Genomic DNA, 20,991 nt, shown 5'->3' with positions numbered 1-20,991 from the left:
TACATTGAGTATAGATTTGTGTGTGAGAAAGTCCTTTCTGAAAGTATTTGGATGGAGTGCAGCTATGTGTGGAACTGAAATTTGGACGGTAAATAGTTTAGACGAAAGGAGAACAGAAGCTTTGGAAATCTGGTGCTACAGGAGAATGCTGAAGATTAGATGGGTAGGTCATGTAACTAATGAGAATTGGGAACAAGAGAAATTTTGGTACAACCTGACTAAAAGAAGGGATTAGTTGCTAGGACACATTCTGAGGCTTCAGGACACATTCTGAGGCTTCAAGGTATCACCAATTTAGTACTGGAGAGAAACATGGGGAGTAAAAATTGAAGAGAGAAACAAAGAGACGAATAATGCTAGCAGATTCAGTATTGTTTAGCCAGTGAATAATAATAATAATAATGATAATAATATAATAATAATAATAATACCTTTGCCTTAATTGTTTACTATTCCAATCCAGATATTCTTGGTCTGTCCTCTGCTGTGATTACCCAATGAGATGTGTTCATGAGAAAGTGGATTGTACCATTGTGATTTCTTGCTGGCTGCAACAATTCATGTTGATTCATGACTTACAGTCCTCTAAAAGCTGATGTGCAATAGCTATTAACTCTCCTTTACTCCTAATTATAAACATTCTACCTGAATGTTCCTTACCATGGTTATTAAGTGACATATGACAGTATCATAACTTATTTAAAATACTGCCTAAATAAATTTATTGGTGTTACTCTTATTTTGGTTGTTTTAAATTTTGTAGTACTCATGACCTCACTTGTTATTCTGTGGTCTTTCAGACGAACTTTAAAATTTTATTTGATAATTGAGGACTCGTGAATGAGTACCTTTCTCCTCCCTATTGTGAATAGAGAAATATTTACAACTAATATATCCCACTGTGTTCCTGTAGTTTACAGCACATTCCTGCAAAGAATGTGCACCTTGCATCAGTTCGCTCCATATCTGTTTTTAACATATTCTCCACTGCCAATTCATGATGCCCAACTTGACTGTTAGCTTATTACTTGTGTTCATTTATGATAACATTGTACTGTAGTGCATTTCTCACTGTTGTGTGTGTAATTTGCAGTTGAACATATTTCATTGTGAGCATGCCTATTTCTTCCTGCTTCTTTAAAACATTTTTTTGAGCTTCCTTCTAACTTTCTGCATGGTTTTCTGTATACCGCCTATGATTTATTTCCATTATAACACTTCAACCAGAAGTGTCAGTTTTCTTATTTTCAGTCTGTTTAAACAATTTTTTTCAGTAAATATTTTAATCCTTTTGTCTCCCGACAATCCCACCATGAACTCCTGCTCTATCTGTCTCTGCCAGTTCTGAAAACTATCTTTTGTCCTTGCAGAACTCTAGTCGCACATCCTTGTCTTGAAATCTTATGTGTCACATGGTATCCCACCTTACCAATAAATTGGCATCCCAGGCTGTCACCCATCCTACTGCAAGAATCTCCTTCTTTCCTATTCCATCAGTCCCTCATGCACACCAATCAAGTCCTTCATAATCATACAAACCAAGCTCATACCATACATGACAGCCTCCAATATTTCCAAAAATCCGTTCAGTCTGTGGCCACAACTTCTTGAATGCCATCACTGCAGTAGAAATTTGCTTTTCAGCAGTTGGAACAGCATTTCCAGCTTCATTCGAGGAAGCTATCCCAGCTACTCTTATATCTGCAAGGGATTGTATATAGCTGAGTAAGAGCCTACCACTCTAGTCCAACTCTCCCCCCCCCCCCCTCTCCCCCTGCCAACTGCTCATAGCTTCTGTACCATCCCTTGCTGACTTCGGCCGTCCATGTCCCCAAAAACTTGCTCAATCGTCTATGAAACACCCTACTCCTAACATGTAACACTTGTCAATCTTTCTGCATCCCTGCAGAAGTCTCCGTGCTTTGTTAAGGAATCATCTTTAGTACCTAACCTAATTTCAACCATACTCAACTTGTGAAGGACCGTCTTTCCTTTACTTGTTCTTTGCAGTGGAGACATTTTTGTCCCATCCATTGACAACATCCAGGCAAAACTCCATATATAACCTCATTTGAAACAGTTCTAACTTCCCTCTAATTGTGATCTTTCCATTTTCCATCCAGTTATCCCATGGTAATCTTTTCGAAATTCCTCACTTCCAACAGGGCCTCACCTTCCTTTCCTAAGTTCCTCTCCATTGAGCCGAACATCTCCGCCAACTTTCAGACACCTCTGCATGCAAACTTTATGACCATAATCCCATTCCTGAAGTCCAACATGACCTCCAGCAGCTCATCTAACCCCTAGGTCCATCCCAAAACCTGACACCTGAATCCACCTCCCTCCTTACACTAGCACCACCCCCTACCCCAAATTCCTACTTTCTACCCACTCCCCAAAGTCTGCAAACAGGTCTCCCTACAGGTTGTACCATTGTGGTTGGGTATAGTGCTTCCACAGAATGCATCTTTGCTTTGTTGCCCAACACCTCAAAACTGTTGCCCAAAATTTCCTGTCCTACAGCCGAGACAAGGCTCATTTCCTTCACATCTTTTCCACAGTTCCTGTCCTGTTACCACTAGACTTTTTGTTGATCACTGTTAATGCAGTATCCTTATTCACTATCATCTCTCATGCCCATGGCCTTACAGCTATGGAACACTACCTTTCCAAATGTCCCCTGGAAACATTTATTCTTTCCTCCATAACCACATCACCTACAAATCTGCTTCAACTGGTCCTTCTCAACTTAACAAGTCACCTGCCTGGATATTGATCTCCAACTCTCAGATGGCTCCCTTGATACGTCTGCTCATAACAAGTGCACCAACCACCAAAAGTACCTCCACTTCAATAGCTGTCATGCACTCCATGCCAAAAAGTTCCTTCCTTACATCCTCACCACCTAGAGATGCAGTTTCTGTAGTGGAAAGCTGGAGTTGTTGAAATATACTGATAATCATACCAGAACCTTTACTGATAGACACTATCTTTTCCAGCTCTCCCACGCCATCTCCCCCAACATCAGTAAACCTGTTAACCAGCCACCAACCAGCACTCTTCTTATCACCCAATATCACCATGGCCTTGCAAATCTCAACCACACTCAGTTGGGGATTAGGCTACCTCTCATTGTACCCTGAGATGAGGGATATGTCACCCAAAATCCTACCCACATCACCCAAAGTTGTGTTCTGCCATCCACCTGACATACATGATGTACTTTTCCATCCCTTTTCCAATTCAGCTTTCCAAGGGCCATTCCATGCAGTTGGTCCAGCTTTAATACCTGTCCCACACGCCCACCCACACCTCCAACAGTCTAGTCACAGGGTTTTCCTGTCGAATAAAGGGCAGGGCTAAGTGTGAATTTAGATATGTTGTATACTGGCTTTGCTGCAGTTACTGTACAGCATTCTATGACTTTGCAAGAATGGCCACTTCCAAACTGTGGCAAATGACAGACTTGACCATCCAGTTGATGAACATGTTGCACACCACAGCAAAAATTACGTTGACAACTGCTTCACTGTGCAGTCATTTGGATACTTCTTTCCAGCACAAGCTTCTATGAACTATGCCTGTGAGAATTGTCTGTCCAGCATATTGTGCACTCGCAATCGCCATAGCCTAAACCTCCGCCAATCTGTTTTCCACTTCCTCACTGTACTTTTCTCCCTTCTCTCTTATGTTGACACTTCTCCTTCCCATTCATACCGTGTACTCCCACCACTCTTCCTCCTCCTTCAGTATGTGGAGTCCCTCTAATCCGCCCTTTCCCTTCCCCCCCCTCCCTTTCTACATATCTTATAAGCTCTTTGTCCCTCTTTCTTCCTTTCATCTTGTTGTCCAGCTGCTGAGTTATATCAGCTGAAAGACTTGTCTTGCACTAACCCTCTACCCTCTCCTTGTGTTGTGCATCTTCCACTTATGTCTCCCCACCTTCATCAGCCCAGGCAGTTGTTCTCAACAATCAATAATCAGTAATTAGTCTCACAACAGGCTTAGAAATGTGCATTTTGTTGTCTGTATGGTTGTGTGCATGAATGTGTGTATTTTTGCTAGGAAAAAGGCAAGAATTCAAAAGTTAGTGTGAATACTGTTTCTGTTACTTGTTTCTGTCTGCTGTAGATGAGTGGTTGCCTTTTGCTTATTTTACATTTTTTGTGATTTTATATGCATTCTCTTGTTAATTAGGCAATTATCATACAGAGTTAAAAATAAATTTTATTCTTCAATAGGTTTTGGATCCATGCTTAGGGCAATCGGTGCACAAATAGAAAAAACAACTAATAGAGAGGCATGCAGAGACCTGAGTGGGCGACGGCTGAGGGATATAAATGAAGAGAAAAGGTGACATAAACATAGATATTTTACACAAAAATTGTATTTTGTTAGAAGTATGTGATCTTACAGAGCATTTATTGTTCAGTTGTGGATGCTTTGAGGAGCTCACCACAAATTTAATTTTTTTTGATGATTGTAAAGAGTTGTAAATGGTATTAGATACTATTGTTTTGCATTTGTTTTTGAATATGCTGTATTTCATGCTTGCATCATATTGGAGTAAACCCAGTTTAGTGCACTTGTAGTGTATATGAGAAGTGGATGGAAAGTCGTGCTAACTTGGCAGATTGAAATGATAATGCTGATATGATTAGGAGATTAAAAAGTTCTCTTTTTTTGTTTTGCTGTTGCTGGTCATGCACGTATTTAAAAAAAGCGTGATCGATGTAAAACATAAAATAAATGTTTGTCTTCATTGTCACATCTCACTCGCATTATTACTCGTACACTTTTTCTATTTATTGTCATCTCAGCTTTCTTGTTTCAAATAAGTAGAATTTGGGAGACTTTGGCCTATTAGTTTGCTGTTTCTGGTTGTTGCCAATCATGCAGTATGCAGTAATAGTGCAGTAATGGTTACTATTTCAGTGTACAATGTTGTGTTTGACTGCTTTTCATGCTAAAATAAATGATGAAACAATTATTTGACGTGTGTGTTACGTACAGCCCCTTATCATAAAAACTGAACTTATGATGATAAGTGGGGGCTAATCTTATAGCCCCTGGACACACAGCACTGTATTAGAGGGGCAGAGCTATGTCTCTACATGCAGCAATCTATAGGTGGCACTAAACTTTAAAGAAACAGATTAGCTACATTAATTAGGCAGATCAGGAAGAGGAGATGCTAATATTTTAATGTGTCCCTGCTAGAATCCTAGAATTGGTGTTTTATTAATGCTAATAAAACTCACATTTTACTGGGAATATAAAGCAGGTTGGAATCAGAAGTGAATAGCAGTGAAATGTAAAAGTCAGATTGGAATATATATCACAGGGATAGGCTAGACAATTATGATGGTGGCATAATTACCATTGTAAAGAAACTGTTTTTACGTGATGAGGTTATTACAAATTCCAAGTGCATCATACAATGTGTGGCAGGGGGTGCTTTTGGTACCACTGTTGTTTCCTACCATTTGCTGTTTTGTTTATTAATGGAGTTGTTCGATTCATGGGAGAGAGTTGCTGAGAAATTTAAAAACTGTAACTATCCCGTAACGACCTGTTTATGTAGTTTCAGGAACCAGCATTACATGAGGATTTTAGGTGAGTACTGTAGCTGTCTCACATGTACTAAATAATAACAATATTATGAAAAGAAGAGATTGTTACTATATAGTGGAGATGTTGAGTTGCAGACAGGTGCAACAAAGACTACTAAAAATATTACCTATTGGCCAGAAGGCCTTCATCCGAAAAAGACCCCCCCCCCCCCCACACACACACACACACACGCGCGCGCGACTGCTGTCTTTGGCTACCGGGCCCAGACTGCGAGCAATTACGCATGAAGGGTGGTGGGGGTGAGGAGGAGGCTGGGGAGGGAAGGAGGAGGGAGAGCAGACTATGGGTGGTGGACAGTAAAGTGCTGTCTGTGGGAGCATAGAGGGGCGAGGTGGAGACAGGGTAAGGCAGGTAGGTGCAGTTGGAAGGTTAGACAGGGGAGGAGGGAGTGGAAAAGAAAAGAAGTAACAAGACTATGCGTGCACTTGTGGAATAGAATGCTATGGAGTGGGAACAGGGAAGGGGATAGATAGGTTAAGGACAGTAACTAATGAAGATTGATGCAAGGAGGGTTATGACAGAAATGTATATTGCAGGGAGAGATCCCACCTGAGCAATGCAGAAAAGCTAGTATTGGTTAGAAGGGTCCAGATGGCACAGACTGTGAAGCAGTCATTAAAATGAGGAATATTGTGTTGGACATGTGCCAGCAGCTGGGTGGTGCAGCTGTTTCTTGATCACTGTTTGTTGGTGGCCAATCAGGCAGACAGTCAATGTTGATAGTCATGTCCACATAGAACAAAGCACTGTGGTTGCAGCATGCTTGTGACCAGACTGCAGTAGATGGTGGGAGGAGGATGTATGGGACAGGCATTGCATCTAGGTCTATTACAGGAATGTGATCCATGAGGCAAAGGGTTGGGGACACAGGTTCTCTAGGGATGCGCAAGGATATTGTGTAAGCTTGGTGGGTGACGGAATACCACTGTGGGAGATGTGGGAAGGATAATGGGTAGGACATTCCTCATTCATTGCATTATGAGACATAGTTGAAACCTTGGTGGAGAATGTTATTCAGTTGTTTCCAGTTCTGGATGTTACTGAGTTGTAAGGGGAATCCTCCTCTGTGGTCTCATCTCTGTATATTCCCACAAACAGCATTTTTCTGTACTCATCCCTTACCCTGCTCTCCATCCTCCCTCCCTGCCCCAGCCTCTTCCTTACCTCCATCACCCAGATTGCTTCGCCCATCATGCAAAGTTGCTTGCAGCCTGGTCCCAGCTGCGAGAGACAGTGTTGTCGTGTGTGTATATTTTCTTTTCAGAAGAAGGCCTTCTGACTGAAAGCTGACATGTTTAGTAGTCTTTTAGTTGCACCTGTAAGCGACTCAATATTTCCACTGTATGGCGAGAAACACTCTATCCTCTTCATAAAATTGTCATTATTTCACCCTGGATTTTACAATTATAAACAAACAAATGACATAATGTGCTGCTCTTCATTAGATCTCATCTATTCATTAGACCTCCTCTATTAATCCTACCTGTTAGGGCTCCCACACTGATAAGAAACTCCCAAGAATCAACTGAACAAGTGTCTCATAAGACACTTCATCCAGGAATAAGTGACATTTCCTTGCTATTCTACCAATGAGTTTCAGCCTACTTCTTGTTTGGAAGGGTCCTTCAAATTCGGGTTGCTCTTAATGGTTGCTCCTGGATATTTTGAAATTGTTGTTTCCAGTGATTTGTCACTAATTGTGTAATGGAACAGTAATAGTTCTTTCCACCCATTTATTGTCTGTTTTTGGAGAAATGTGGCACTCAGGCAATTGGGAAAATGAGTGGGTAATTCCCGTTTTCAAGAAGATTCATTGGACAGATGCACATAGTTATACACTTCTGTTTCTTGATATTCCCTGTGTCTAAAAATATCCTTTGCAGGAATAGAAAAGGATTCTGCAAACAGTGGTTTCTGTGAATTTAAACTGGCTTTGTTCATCCAGGAGATCCAGAAGGCAGTATGTGGCTGCACCCTGGTTGATATTCTGTTGCTAGACTTCTGTAATGTATTCGGTACAGTTCCGAAATGTTGGTGAACAAAATATGATGCTACAAAATGTAAGGCAAGTATTGTAATTGGATTGAACACTGAAGCAGCTAGATCTCAGTACACTGCTCTTAGTGGGAGTAGCTGTCAGATATGAAAATGGCTTTGGACGTACTACAAGGAAGTGTTAATCAGGCTCCTGCTGCCATACAGGACACCCACAATTATAAGTTCCAGTTTCAAAATGCTGTAGAAAGAGATCACTGCTTAGAATGATGTCAATTTTGAACCCCATTTTACTAACACAGGAGGGAAATGTCATGGAACAAAAACAGAATTTAACAAAAATTTAACCAATAGATGACACTGTAAGCATATTAATGTACAAATGTCAGATGAATTACAATACGATGGATATGGTTTAAGTTTGCACATTACAACATCTGTACTGTTCAATGTGCATGACTGCACTAGTTCAGCTGTCAGCAGCTGTGGTTCTGTTAGTAAGGTAAGCCTATCCACCATGGCAAGGTCATACCACATCAGCTAGAAATAAAAGGCAAAGTGGCATCAGTTTTCAATTGTCTTGAGGCTAAAAACCACATAAAAAGCAAAATGGTATCACTTTCTGATTGTTGTGAGACTGAAAAAGACATGGTCAATATGCTGCCCACTGTTTTCTGCCATAAGTTGAAATCGAGAAACAATATATTCCACAACAAATCAGTGTGTCTTGGGGGTCACATTCAGAAAGTGTTTCGCAACACACAGTTATGTTCATAATTGGAACACTGGACACAACATTTTTCAGATAACCCCACAGCCAGATGTTACATGTCTGATGATTATAGTATTTATGAAATACCTGTGCAACAGCCATTTCACAGGCTTTGCAGTGTGAAGAGGAGCAATGTCTTGCATAAAAATGATCCTACCTCTATTTCCTTGTGTTGACGGGTTGGAATGATGTTGGGGAGCAAAAGACTCTCATAATGTTTACCAGTTACAATACAGGTAACCGAACCCACAATACTAATCTCCTCAAAAGGTCCTGCGATAAATGATCCCGTCAACCTGTACCACACAGCCACCTTTGCAGAATGGAGTGATACCAATTGATGTGTGTGCGGATTTTCTGTTGCCCATGTTCTGTAATTCCATGTATTGGCATCAGAATGTTCCATGGCCATTCATTGTCCACTTCCATGCGAGCAAGAAATTCGAGAGTGAACATTTGCCTTGCTGGCGGGCCAGCAGGGAGCAACTCCTGAACATAAGTGAATTAGTGTGGATAGCGATGTAGGATGTTTTGTAGTATTTGATGCTTTGTGCTCGGGGCATGTCCAATGTTTGGACAATTTCCTATGCACTGGATGTTTATACACCACCGCTCAACTCCTCCTTCAGTGCTGTGGTCACATCGTCGACAGACAGATTGTCAGCTTTTCTCCCTCTGCCACATTGTCACTTCAAAAGAATTGTAATCATTTTCTCCTGACACTTAAGTCATTGGACCAATGCCATTTTCCATACCCTTGAGTGTCCAGAACTTCTGCGGCTCTACTAGCATACAGTCATCATTCTTGTAAAAAAGCTTTATTAGCAGTACATTATCCATCATTGAGACAGTGAAGCTGTGCATCTCGAGCGAAATGATGAACAGGCATGTGCCGTCCAATTGTTGATGCGCATATTTTTATGCTTACAGTGCCACCTATTGGTCAAATTTTCATAGAAATTTTTTTGTTTCATTGTGTTACCCCCCACGTCAATAATATGATGATGATAAAATTTGACATCGTTCTGAGCAGTGATTCTCTTTCTACAGCAGTTTGAAACTGGAAGTTTAATTGTGGACACACTATATAATTGATGTGGTGGTCAGTCAGATGTGAAGTGAGGATGTCTGTGGGTGATGCTGTTGAATGTATGGAAATCACAACTCCAGAAAATAATGTTGTGAAATGCAGAAAGATTTGTTGAGGACTGATGCTTGGTGCAGGGATAGGCATGTAACATATTGTGTATAAATGTGCAGAAAGACCCATTGTGTCTTATTGCATCATTGGCAATTAATCAAAGGAACTATTCACAAGCCAAAACATTCAAGAATATATCTTGAGAATGACTTAAAGCAAAACTACCGCTTATTAATAGTAGTAGGACAGACGAATCCGAGACTGGTTCATTGGAAAAATCCTAGAAAAACATAATTCGCCTGTAAAAGAGTTATCCTACAAAAATCATAGTGCAACTGATTTGTAGCCATTGCCCATCAGTATTGGACTCTTCAAGTAAATTTAGTAGCACTATAGAGAAGATTCAAAGAAGAGCAGTGTGTTTCATCTCAGATTTGTTTAGTAACCTCAGAAACATCAGAGAGGTGCTCATCCAATTCCACTGGCTGATGCCACAAGAGTGCCACTGTGCATTTCATATACTGATGAAATTCTGTTAGTTGACATTCCAAGAAGAATTGAGCATTGTCTTACTTCCTTACTCATCGATGTGACCTTAGCAGTAAGTCCAAATCTTTGCCATACACTGTAAAGGTCTCCTGGGGAATATAAATGTGGAGGGTCTCGACAAAGTAATTGTGGAAGGCACAATGATACCTGTTGCCACACTAGTTCTTTATGTAGTAATGTAATATTCTTCCTCACTCTGTTTTCTGTAGTACCTAGTTAGTTTTGGACATTGCTCTTTTCACTTTGAACATTACAGCTGTTTTCCTGTTACCCACTTGGAATGCCCTGACCGCTAGAAACTGAGTTATAACTTTTCCTTTTTGGTTATAAGAATACATTTTTTACGTATTAATTGTAACAAACATTCGTTGTATATTGCTGTTGCAACTCAGTGTTGACCATTGCACAGAAAACGTGGCAAGGTTTTTTTTATTTGCACTTTTCTTTTGGATGATTGTTGTAATACTTAGTTGTGTACTCTCTCCAAGGTTTGTATCTTTCCCATTCCTGCTTTGATGAAATAATGTGATGGACATTCTGGTATTGTAAAAATATTAAGATTTTACTCTTTAATGTTTTTGTCTTTTGCGGCAGACTGAAGGAAAGTAGGGTATACTCATGTTTATCACTGGTTGCAGTATGTTGTTTAAGCTAAAGCTGTTTATTGTGTTATATTTTCTGATGAAATTGCTTCATCTTTAGTGTAACATGTAATTTCACACCATATTGAAATGCCATGAGGTTTTGCAGTCATTTTACTGTGGGAGGTTTGGTCTTTCCATATAATCTGGACAGTCATAAACACTATAAGTTGACTAAAAAAAAAAAAAATTAATGGAGCTTTTGTGGAAATAGTAGCTGCTCTGTTTTCAGAAGCGGCAAAATTGTTCGTAAACCTTGGGAAAAAGGAAGGAATAACTTTCACAGGAAAGGCAATTTTAAGTAATCTTTTATGGTGTGAGTGGCTTACAATGATGTGGGAGTAATTGACTGTTTCTTTCTTTCATTCATTTCTGTTACAATAAAAAAAATATCATATAAATGAAGACAAATATTTACTGCATAAAAGCACATAATGCATGGACTGTGATAAGACGTATAGTTTAAATACTGAGAGACAGAAAGACAGTATCCAATATCAACTAGACATGGAAATCACCCCTTCAATTTTATGGCTGGTTTTGGGCTGACAGATCCCATCATCAGGTCCAATTACTCATAAAAAACAAGATAAGAGCACTACAAATAACCTTTACATATGCTTGTGGGCATAAATATAAATGAACTAGGAATATTATTTGTAAAATTCTAACAGGAACTGGGATAAGTATGTTAAAAAATGAGAATGGGGTATATAAAAATACCATGGCACCATTTAGTAATAAAAGAGAAACTACCTAGGTTAAGAGCCATGTATAAGAACCAGAACACCTAAGTCGGTGCTGCGACCCCAAATCCCGTGAGACTGGCTGGGTAAGGCAGAGGAGACTGCCATACTCAAGCTCAGAAGGAAGTAGTTCAGTTGGTAAACTATGGTGTGATACTACTAGAGCTGTCTGTTAGGACGACTGGAAGTGAATGGCATGAGATCAACTAGCCTGTCCATTTACATTTAAATTGACAATTTTAAATGCATGATAAAAGATTAAAATGTTATAAAATGATCTAGACGATGCAAAAGGCATGCGAAAAAGTAGAATAATACAGATCTTGAAGGATTAATGAACACACAAAAATAGGGAAACAAAATGATCATGTGATAACCTGTAACTGAAAAGCTAGTAGCATAGAAAGACCTGTGCAGAATAAACCCTAAATGAGCAACAAATTTCTTGCCATAAGTGAAGGCACATGTCATTTTGTGGCCATAAATTGAGTAGGATTCCAGTAGTATGCAATAATTAGAAGTTAGTAAAACCATTAAAACTGTGAAGAATTCTACTGAAAGTAGAATTCTTAAGTGTGTAGGATAAGAACTAACTGAACCATAAAGATTTTGCTGTAAGTGATAAACATATGCGATTTATTAAGTGGCTATACATATAGCAAAATTCCAGTAACGTGCCATAATCAGAAATTAATAATACTGTTAAAAGTACATATGCAACGCATAATTATCAGAAAGTAGAAAGAGGAAAGAGGTGAAGTTGAACGCTGCTTCAAGAAAGAAGCTTAAGTGGGGTTTTCCATTGTAGATGAACAATAGATCATGGTGAACGCTGTGGAGAATTTCAGTTTCATCTTAGGCTGAAGATGTAAAATACTGCAGTCTGTGTTTATCTGAGATAGAATGACTATTATTTTTCAAGCAGTTATTCACTGCTGATTTTGACTTGCTGAGATGCTGGTGTTCCCTAAAACATGCATTAAAACAGAGCCGGTGTGGGTTATATAGACTGATGAACAATGTCTAGATACCTGACTGGGCATAATGATTATATTCTCTAGTTTTGTGGTGTTTCAACTGTTATCCGACTTTATTGGATGCAGATGGGTACAACCTCCACTTTTCTAAGCCATTTACCAATTTTATCTAATATAATATCTATGTACACGAAGTCCTAAAATAAATTTTTTCAAAGTTTCACAAGCTGCTGGTCATGAATGGAACACTGACTCAAAAATATAGAACAAATTTCTTTCATTTCACGTCTTCGGTCACAAACTTGTATATTTTCAGACTACCGGTTTCAGCCAGCTTGTGTTTCAAGCTCGCCACTGTCGCTACTGTACATGTAAACATTTTCTTCAGTGATAATTGTACGATGTGAAGTAAAGAAGGGTACAACCAGTAAAGTCTTTAATGGGCTTATTAGGTGCAAAAGTCTTTATAGTAATAAATGAAAACAGTTAGATTGTTAAAAAGGAAAAAGTTAAGAGGGTACTGATTAACCATGTCACTCTGTCCTCATTCATTGGGCTTCTTTAGTTATTTGTTTTGTAATTTTAGTATTATTCTGTGTACTCTGAAAGCTGTTTATTATTTATGACATAATCGCCACTTCAGCGTATCTGAATTACGGTCTCTTAATTTTTGCCGTTTTAGCATTGTAACTTTTGTTGTGTTTTAATTCATTGAGTTTTATTACTGTAATGACTTTTACATTGTATAAATCCGCTACAGACTTTACTGTTTGTATCTCTCTTTATTTTACATTTTACAATTATCATCGAAGAATATTTTTATGCCTACAGTAGCAAAATTTGGCAAGCTTGAAACACAAACATTTTCTGGATATCGTACGGGAGTTTGTTTTGAACAATAGTGCTGCTGAAAAGAGATTCTTGTGTATACTATTATTTTTATATGTGTGACGATGCTGACACTGATGTTGTGTTTAGCATTTGACAATGCCATTATGGCTCCAGTATATTAGGACATGTTTTTATAAAACAGGTATGCCTCATTTATTTAAAGTGCATAAATTCATATGTGCGTTAATAGTACTTTTGATCATGTTCTGCCAGTTGTATTTCTGTTTTTTCCCATGTTTTGCTGCAGATGTGAAGATGGTCATTGTTAACCGAAACCGTTAGGCTGAGAATCTACAAGTTTGTCATCATAGACATGAATTAAAAGAAATTCATTCTTTTTTCAAAGTTGTCTTACTTGTGAGTGATGCCTCAGGCAAATCGGATGCCAGTTGAAACACCACAAAACTAGAGAACACAATCGTTACCTCAGTGTAGTATCTATTGCATTCAATGTAGATATCACCCATCAGGCTATAAAGGTCAAACCAGCCACTCTTTTAATATATAAGAACTTTCAGCATTGCAGTGCGTCAGCAATCATAATTATCTAAATAAATTGTGAATAATCCGCCTCGATTGCGAAAATTCCCGGTGTTTACCCAGGTTTCAACATGGATAACCACGCCTTCTTCAGAACAAAATAAAAAACAGCTTGCCTAAATGGGCATAGTCAATTTCTAAAATGCCGTTGTGGGTGTTCATTTTAGAAATTGACTATGCCCATTTAGGCAAGCTGTTTTTTATTTTGTTCTGAAGAAGGCGTGGTTATCCATGTTGAAACCTGGGTAAACACCGGGAATTTTCGCAATCGAGGCGGATTATTCATAATTTATCTTTTAGTATATGTTTTAGATAACACTAAGATTATGGCAATACAAAATCTGCCCTGACTAATTGCTTGAAGAATAATAGTCATTTTACAATGAAAATAATCAGTTTTTGCCAGTATAATGTTGTTATAAAAATCTACTCAAGTGGTGGCAGGAGAATACACACATAAAAAAAGTTTTAGATATGCAGACCTTCAGAGCCAGTGGCTTCTTCTTTCGGCAGAAGGATTGAAGGGGAAGGAAGAGAGGTTAAGGGAAAAAAGTGGAGATGTTTAGGAAAAGGGGCAGAGCTTGGAAAAGTCACCCAGAACCCCAGGTCAGGGGAGACTTGCCAGACAGGATGAAAATCACCATAACCCATTGTTCACTTTGAACAAACCTCATTCAGACAAAGCACACAGCCCTATTGAATAATTTTTCTTTCTTGAAGCAGTGTTTGATTTCACCCTCTCCTCTTTCCAGTTTCTGATAATTGCGTGTTGCGTATGTACTTGTAACAGTGGCATTGATTCCTGATTATGGCACTGTACTAGAATTTTGCTATGTGTATAACCACTAAATGGCATATGGTTATCACTTGCAGCAAAAAAAAAAAAAAAAAAAAGTGGTTCAGTTAGGTCTTATTCCGCACCCTTTTAAGAATTCTACTTCCATGGTTTTGTTAATTTGTAATTATGGAATACTACTGGAACCCTGCTAAATGTATAGCCACTAAATAGCATGTGCCTATCACTTATGGCAAGAAATTTATTGTTCATTTAGGTTTTATTCTGCACAGGTCTCTTTAATTTACTAGCTTTTCATTTAGAGGTCGTTATCACCTATTCATTTGTTTTCTCATTTTAATGTGTTCATTAATCCTTTAAAATTTGCCTTATTGTACTTTTATATCTGCCTGTCACATCATTTACATCACTTTATAATATGTTATCTTCTATTACAACAATATTTCGAAAAGGAAAGTTGCTACTTGCCATATAGCGGAGTGTGGCTTCAGTTGCCTGAGACTGCGGTTGTGTGTGTGAGTTGCAGTTGCACGTGTGCGCACACACACGTGTGCTTGTGTGGTCTATTTTTGACAAAGGCCTGACTGGCCGAAAGCTTTATTTGTGACAGTCTTTTTGTTGTGCCTATCTGTGACTCAGCATCTCTGCTATATGGAGAGTAGCAACTTTCCTTTTAGTAATATTGTTACATTCCATCCTGGATTGATTTTTATCTTCTGTTGTGCATTTAAAATTGTTACTTTGAATTTGAATGGCTGGGCTAGTGGGTCTCAAACCATTCACATCCAGTGATCAGAACCGATGACTACAGTATCGTCACACCAAAGTTTACCAGTTTAGCTTCCTCCTCAGAGTGCACCAGTCTGTATTCTGTGGACTTTTGGTTCCTATACATGCCTCTTCACCTAGGCAGTTTCTCTTCTTGTTATTAGCTGTTGCCATGGTATTGAGGCGTATTCCTTTCTCACCTTTCACCATATCTAGACCGACTGTTGCTAGAATTTTATAAATGGAAGTCCTAATTCAGTTTATTAATGCAGACAAGCATATATAAAAATCATTTTTTCAGCACACTACTCTTGTTTGTTTTGAGTAATCGCACCTGATGATGGACATTTGTGAGCCCAAAACTGATTGTGAATCTAAAAATAAAAGCCTTACAGCGGAAGTGATTTTCACATTTATTACAATGCTCCAGTTGCAGTTATTCTCCGTGCAAGATTATTTGTGCCAGTATTTGACAATTTTGTTTATAACATTCAAGATATTCAAAAATTCCTTAAAGTGCCATGTTGTTCTTACAATTTCTTTCTCCTCAGCCTTCCTCCGCTCCCCTGTCCTACCCCTCCATATGTATAAGTGGGGTATAACTGCAAGTGCATGTTAGTTCATTGCAAATATGTTCTGGAAAAATCAGGACAGCGGTTAGTGGAACAGAATGATCTCCTCCTCTAGATTGTCGCACAGTTGACAAAATGGTAGATATCGAAATAGACGACAGAGGGATAGAGAAACAATTAAAATCGCTCAAAAGAGGAAAGGCCGCTGGTCCTGATGGGATACCAGTTCGATTTTACACAGAGTACGCGAAGGAACTTGCCCCCCTTCTTGCAGTGGTGTACCGTAGGTCTCTAGAAGAGCGAAGCGTTCCAAAGGATTGGAAAAGGGCACAGGTCATCCCCGTTTTCAAGAAGGGACATCGAACAGATGTGCAGAACTATAGACCTATATCTCTAACGTCGACCAGTTGTAGAATTTTGGAACACGTATTATGTTCGAGTATAATGACTTTTCTGGAGACTAGAAATCTACTCTGTAGGAATCAGCATGAGTTTCGAAAAAGACGGTCGTGTGAAACCCAGCTCGCGCTATTCGCCTTAGACACAGGTTCACAGGTAGATGCCGTGTTTCTTGACTTCCGCAAGGCGTTTGATACAGTTCCCCACAGTCGTTTAATGAACAAAGTAAGAGCATACGGACTATCAGATCAATTGTGTGATTGGATTGAGGAGTTCCTAGATAACAGAACACAGCATGTCATTCTCAATAGAGAGAAGTCTTCCGAAGTAAGAGTGATTTCAGGTGTGCCACAGGGGAGTGTCATAGGACCGTTGCTATTCACAATATACATAAATGATTTGGTGGATGACATCGGAAGTTCACTGAGGCTTTTTGCAGATGATGCTGTGGTGTATCGAGAGGTTGCAACAATGGAAAATTGTACTGAAATGCAGGAGGATCTGCAGCGAATTGACGCATGGTGCACGGAATGGCAATTGAATCTCAATGTAGACAAGTGTAACGTGATGCGAATACATAGAAAGATAGGTCCCTTATCATTTAGCTACAAAATAGCAGGTCAGCAACTGGAAGTAGTTAATTCCATAAATTATCTGGGAGTACTCATTAGGAGTGATTTAAAATGGAATGATCATATAAAGTTGATCGTCGGTAAAGCAGATGCCAGACTGAGATTCATTGGAAGAATCTTAATGAAATGCAATCCGACAACAAAGGAAGTAGGTTACAGTACGCTTGTTCGCCCTCTGCTTAAATACTGCTCAGCAGTGAGGGATCCGCACCAGATAGGGTTGATAGAAGAGATAGAGAAGATCCAATGGAGAGCAGCGCGCTTCGTTACAGGATCATTTAGTAATCGCGAAAGCGTTACGGAGATGGTAGATAAACTCCAGTGGAAGACTCTGCAGGAGAGACGCTCAGTAGCTCGGTACGGGCTTTTGTTAAAGTTTCGAGAACATACCTTCACCGAAGAGTCAAGCTGTATATTGCTCCCTCCTACGTATATCTCGCATACCGATAATCCTTCTTTCCACGTACAATAAGAGACTGGAATAGAAGGGAGAACCGATAGAAGTACTCAGGGTACCCTCCGCCACACACCGTAAGGTGGCTTGCGAAGTATGGATGTGGATGTAGATGTAGATGTAGATCTCCATAAATATGATTGCAGGAGATGGCAGAGGTATTAGTGAAGTGTCATTTATGTAACATGTACAGAAACATAGTGGTCTTAGGCGTAGAAACAAAAAAAAGTGGCAGTTCAGAGGAATTGGTCTGTGTACTGATGTATTGCCAGTTGTGACATAGTTTGTGTGATGTGTTGTCACTTGTTGTATAGCTTATTGTAACTTTTTTTGGCCATGACAGTCATTGAGGATGTTTTAAAGCAAAAGGTCTGAAAGAGTCATGGTGATTTTTACTGTATTTGTTGCTGTTTCATGTCATATTGTCTCTAAGAGGTATTGCAAAGTATTTGTTCGTTTGCAATTGTACTAAAATTGCACTTTGCAGTCTCCTACATTTTCCCTGTTTGTTATGTAGCGTTATATTTAGGGCATTGACCACAGATACATGGAAAGCATTGAATATTGGTATCTGCATTTTTATTGTGAAAGACAATAGGTGTCAGCAATTATGGTGCACTTGCAAAATGAAAGAACTGTTGCGACTGCATGGTGTTTATCCACACCGACTGTAATGAGATATTTTTGCATACTACCATCATGAGATTGCTACCATCATAAAAATAATGTACAAAGGAAATTTAAATCTTAAACCTGTTAAGAAATTTTCAGAGTTTAAGAGAGCAGTCAGACTTCATCATACCACATAGTAAACAAAGTCAATATGTACGTAGAAGAGAGAAATAAATCAGTACCAAATCTCATCAAATTTTGTACATAATGTGATCCAAAGGCTTTTCTAATTTTATAGGTATACTTGTAGCTCATGTGCTACATATTACTATGTAGGTATAACAAAATTGTCATTATTCATTCCTGAACTTTCCGTTACTAATCTAGGTACCATTATTATGTATGACACATTCTGTTGAGAAAAATTTATGTGACATAATGCTACTTAATTGTTACATTTGCTGTGTAAGAGAAAAATTATAACCCATTTAATGAGTGGTGTATTTGGTTTTAACATTGATTTTTTCAGATTAAAAAACTGGATAGCTCAGCAAGCAGAGAGGGAACAAGAAGCAGCAGAAAGACGGCAGAAGAAACTTGAACGACTTTGTTTGGAACCAAAACATGAATTTAAGGACATAAAATATGAAGAAGAACGATCTGTGCTAACAGAAAAAGTTTGTGATGCTGTTGAGCAAGGTAAATGCTACATTGCAGTGGTTCACAGTATATGGACTCACTTTTGTAAAGAGAGAAATATTTTGTCACAGTTTATCTTTTAAACAGAGTGACTTGTTACTCTTTTACTTTAAAAGTATTGTTAGTTAGGTTCCTACTGGTTGTCTTAGATGTAAGTGGAAGCAGACTCATTTATGTTGTTCACGTCTTCTGCAAACAGTGATAACTAAGTGCAGTAAAAAAATCAAGTGAAGCTGAAGAAATTAAATTAGGAAATGAGTCACTAAGTTGGAGAACAGTTTTGCTGTTGGACAGCAGAATAATTGATGATGGCAGAAGTAGAGAGGGTATAGAAATCAGACTGGCAACGGCAAGAAAAGTGTTTTTGAAAAATGGAAATTCTTTAACATATAATACAAATCTGAGTACTCGGAAGTCTCTTGTGAATGTATTTTCCTGGACTGTAGCCATATATGAATGTGAAATGTGGATGATAAAAGCAGTACTGACAAGATGAGAATAGAAGGTTTTGAAATATGGTGCTACAGAAAAACACTGGAGATCAAATGGGTAGATAAAATAACTAATGAAGAAGTTGTTGGGGTCACACATCTGTTGTTACTTTTGGAAAATATCCCTGCAAGATTATGTCACTTACCTCAGTAAGCTCCACACATTCTGCGGGCTGATCGGTGGTGACACACAAAGTATCTCAGACAATAAAAGCTATGAAGAACTGGTTGCGTTTCACATGTCTTTAGACTACATCATCTTTACTATAATCTTTCAGAAAGTTCATGCCACACTTTGGGGTTGGGTTCCTTACTAATTGACGTAAATCCTGCTAGTGCACAATTCTGATGCACTATTCATCGAGTACAGTTTAATGTTGAGCTGTTATTGCACTAATCAGATCATTCATGTAACAGTCACACTAACAGCATATATCTATATTGAATCCACTACCTCCTGGTAATAAATCATGAAAGTCAGTTAACTAACCGTTTGAATTTCACATGATGCCCAATAATTTGTTATACACACCAAAAATACTACAGAGTTCATTACTTAATATTGAAATGACGTCTCGAACTGATGCCTATGTGATGCATTGCATTAGCACCAACATAAATTCTCAGAATGTCTAATTTATACCGTCAGCAAACACACTGTACTTTACCAAAACACAGTTTGCCAGTATTTTACTTTTCAGAGCCACTGCAGACAAACCTTACTCTTTGGTGACTAGATTGTAACTTCTTGATTACTTTGCTTCACAAAGTACATTGTTAGGCTCCAGAATGCAGTACTGGCTCTTTTTTCATTATATCTTTGACTTAGTGGCCAACTCCACTATTGCACAACATTATGCACAAGCTCAAACATTCTTATTGGCTCACCAATTCCAGATTCATTCTTCATGTACACTTCCTATTCACTGTACACACGTTCTAATTACAAGTAAACAGTATATTATTATTACCTATAGAAAATTTGGGGGTTTAGTTAATTTTCTATACCTCAGCAAATTTTGTAGGTTTTAACTTGAAATTAAATTGATAAACTACTATTGCTATATAACATTGTCATGTACAGTTTTATTAAAATTAGTTCATTGAAATGTATGGAAGTAGAAACACATGCTTGCATATGATTAAGCATCTCTATATGCCCACACACCTCTCCTCACAGCATCTACACAGATGCTCAGTACTGCATCTAAATGAGTGAAAAATTCATTTGGATCACTGTGTGTAAATTAGTGATGACCAGGTTTAAGCTGGCAAGGAAATCACCTTCAGAAGCAAGTTCAGGAAACAGAGAGAAAGAAATTTGCACAATGTAAAAAAATTACATAAGTGTAACACTATAAATAATGTCAACAATCGTACTGCAAATAGCATAAAAACAACATAATGCTACAAGGTACAGTTTGTTGGTAGTGGTAAAAATGACATAAAAAGATGTATGATAACATGAAGAAAGTTGCACAGTCTGTCACGTCACTTGTGCACAGGTCATTGCTCAGTACATTGATATGTTGTAAAAGGAATTCTTTCATTGTAAAATACATAGAATTATTTAACACATTTTTTTATTATTATTTTTTTTTGATCAAAGGCATTCTAATGTGACAATGTGTTACAAGGTAAAAGTAAAAATACAATTGTAGGAAACATCCTAACAGTAAATT

The 20,991-nt window shown here is 38.4% G+C and overlaps 1 protein-coding gene across 2 annotated transcripts in view; it reads left to right on the top strand.

The window, feature by feature from the left end:
* LOC126347021 (replication stress response regulator SDE2) overlaps window positions 1–20,991 on the top strand; it is a 59,541-nt gene that overhangs the window by 27,576 nt on the left and 10,974 nt on the right. For both annotated transcript variants that reach the window (XM_050002236.1, XM_050002237.1), the window contains exons 3-4: window positions 4,242–4,353; window positions 18,649–18,818. In XM_050002236.1, the coding sequence (XP_049858193.1) occupies window positions 4,242–4,353; window positions 18,649–18,818 (282 nt within the window). The remainder of the gene's footprint in view (window positions 1–4,241; window positions 4,354–18,648; window positions 18,819–20,991) is intronic.

This window comes from Schistocerca gregaria, chromosome 1, assembly GCF_023897955.1.
Source record: "Schistocerca gregaria isolate iqSchGreg1 chromosome 1, iqSchGreg1.2, whole genome shotgun sequence".
Taxonomy (NCBI): Eukaryota; Metazoa; Arthropoda; class Insecta; order Orthoptera; family Acrididae; genus Schistocerca; species Schistocerca gregaria.
Note: the sequence above shows the minus strand (reverse complement) of the source record. Positions and strands in the feature narration are given on the sequence as shown.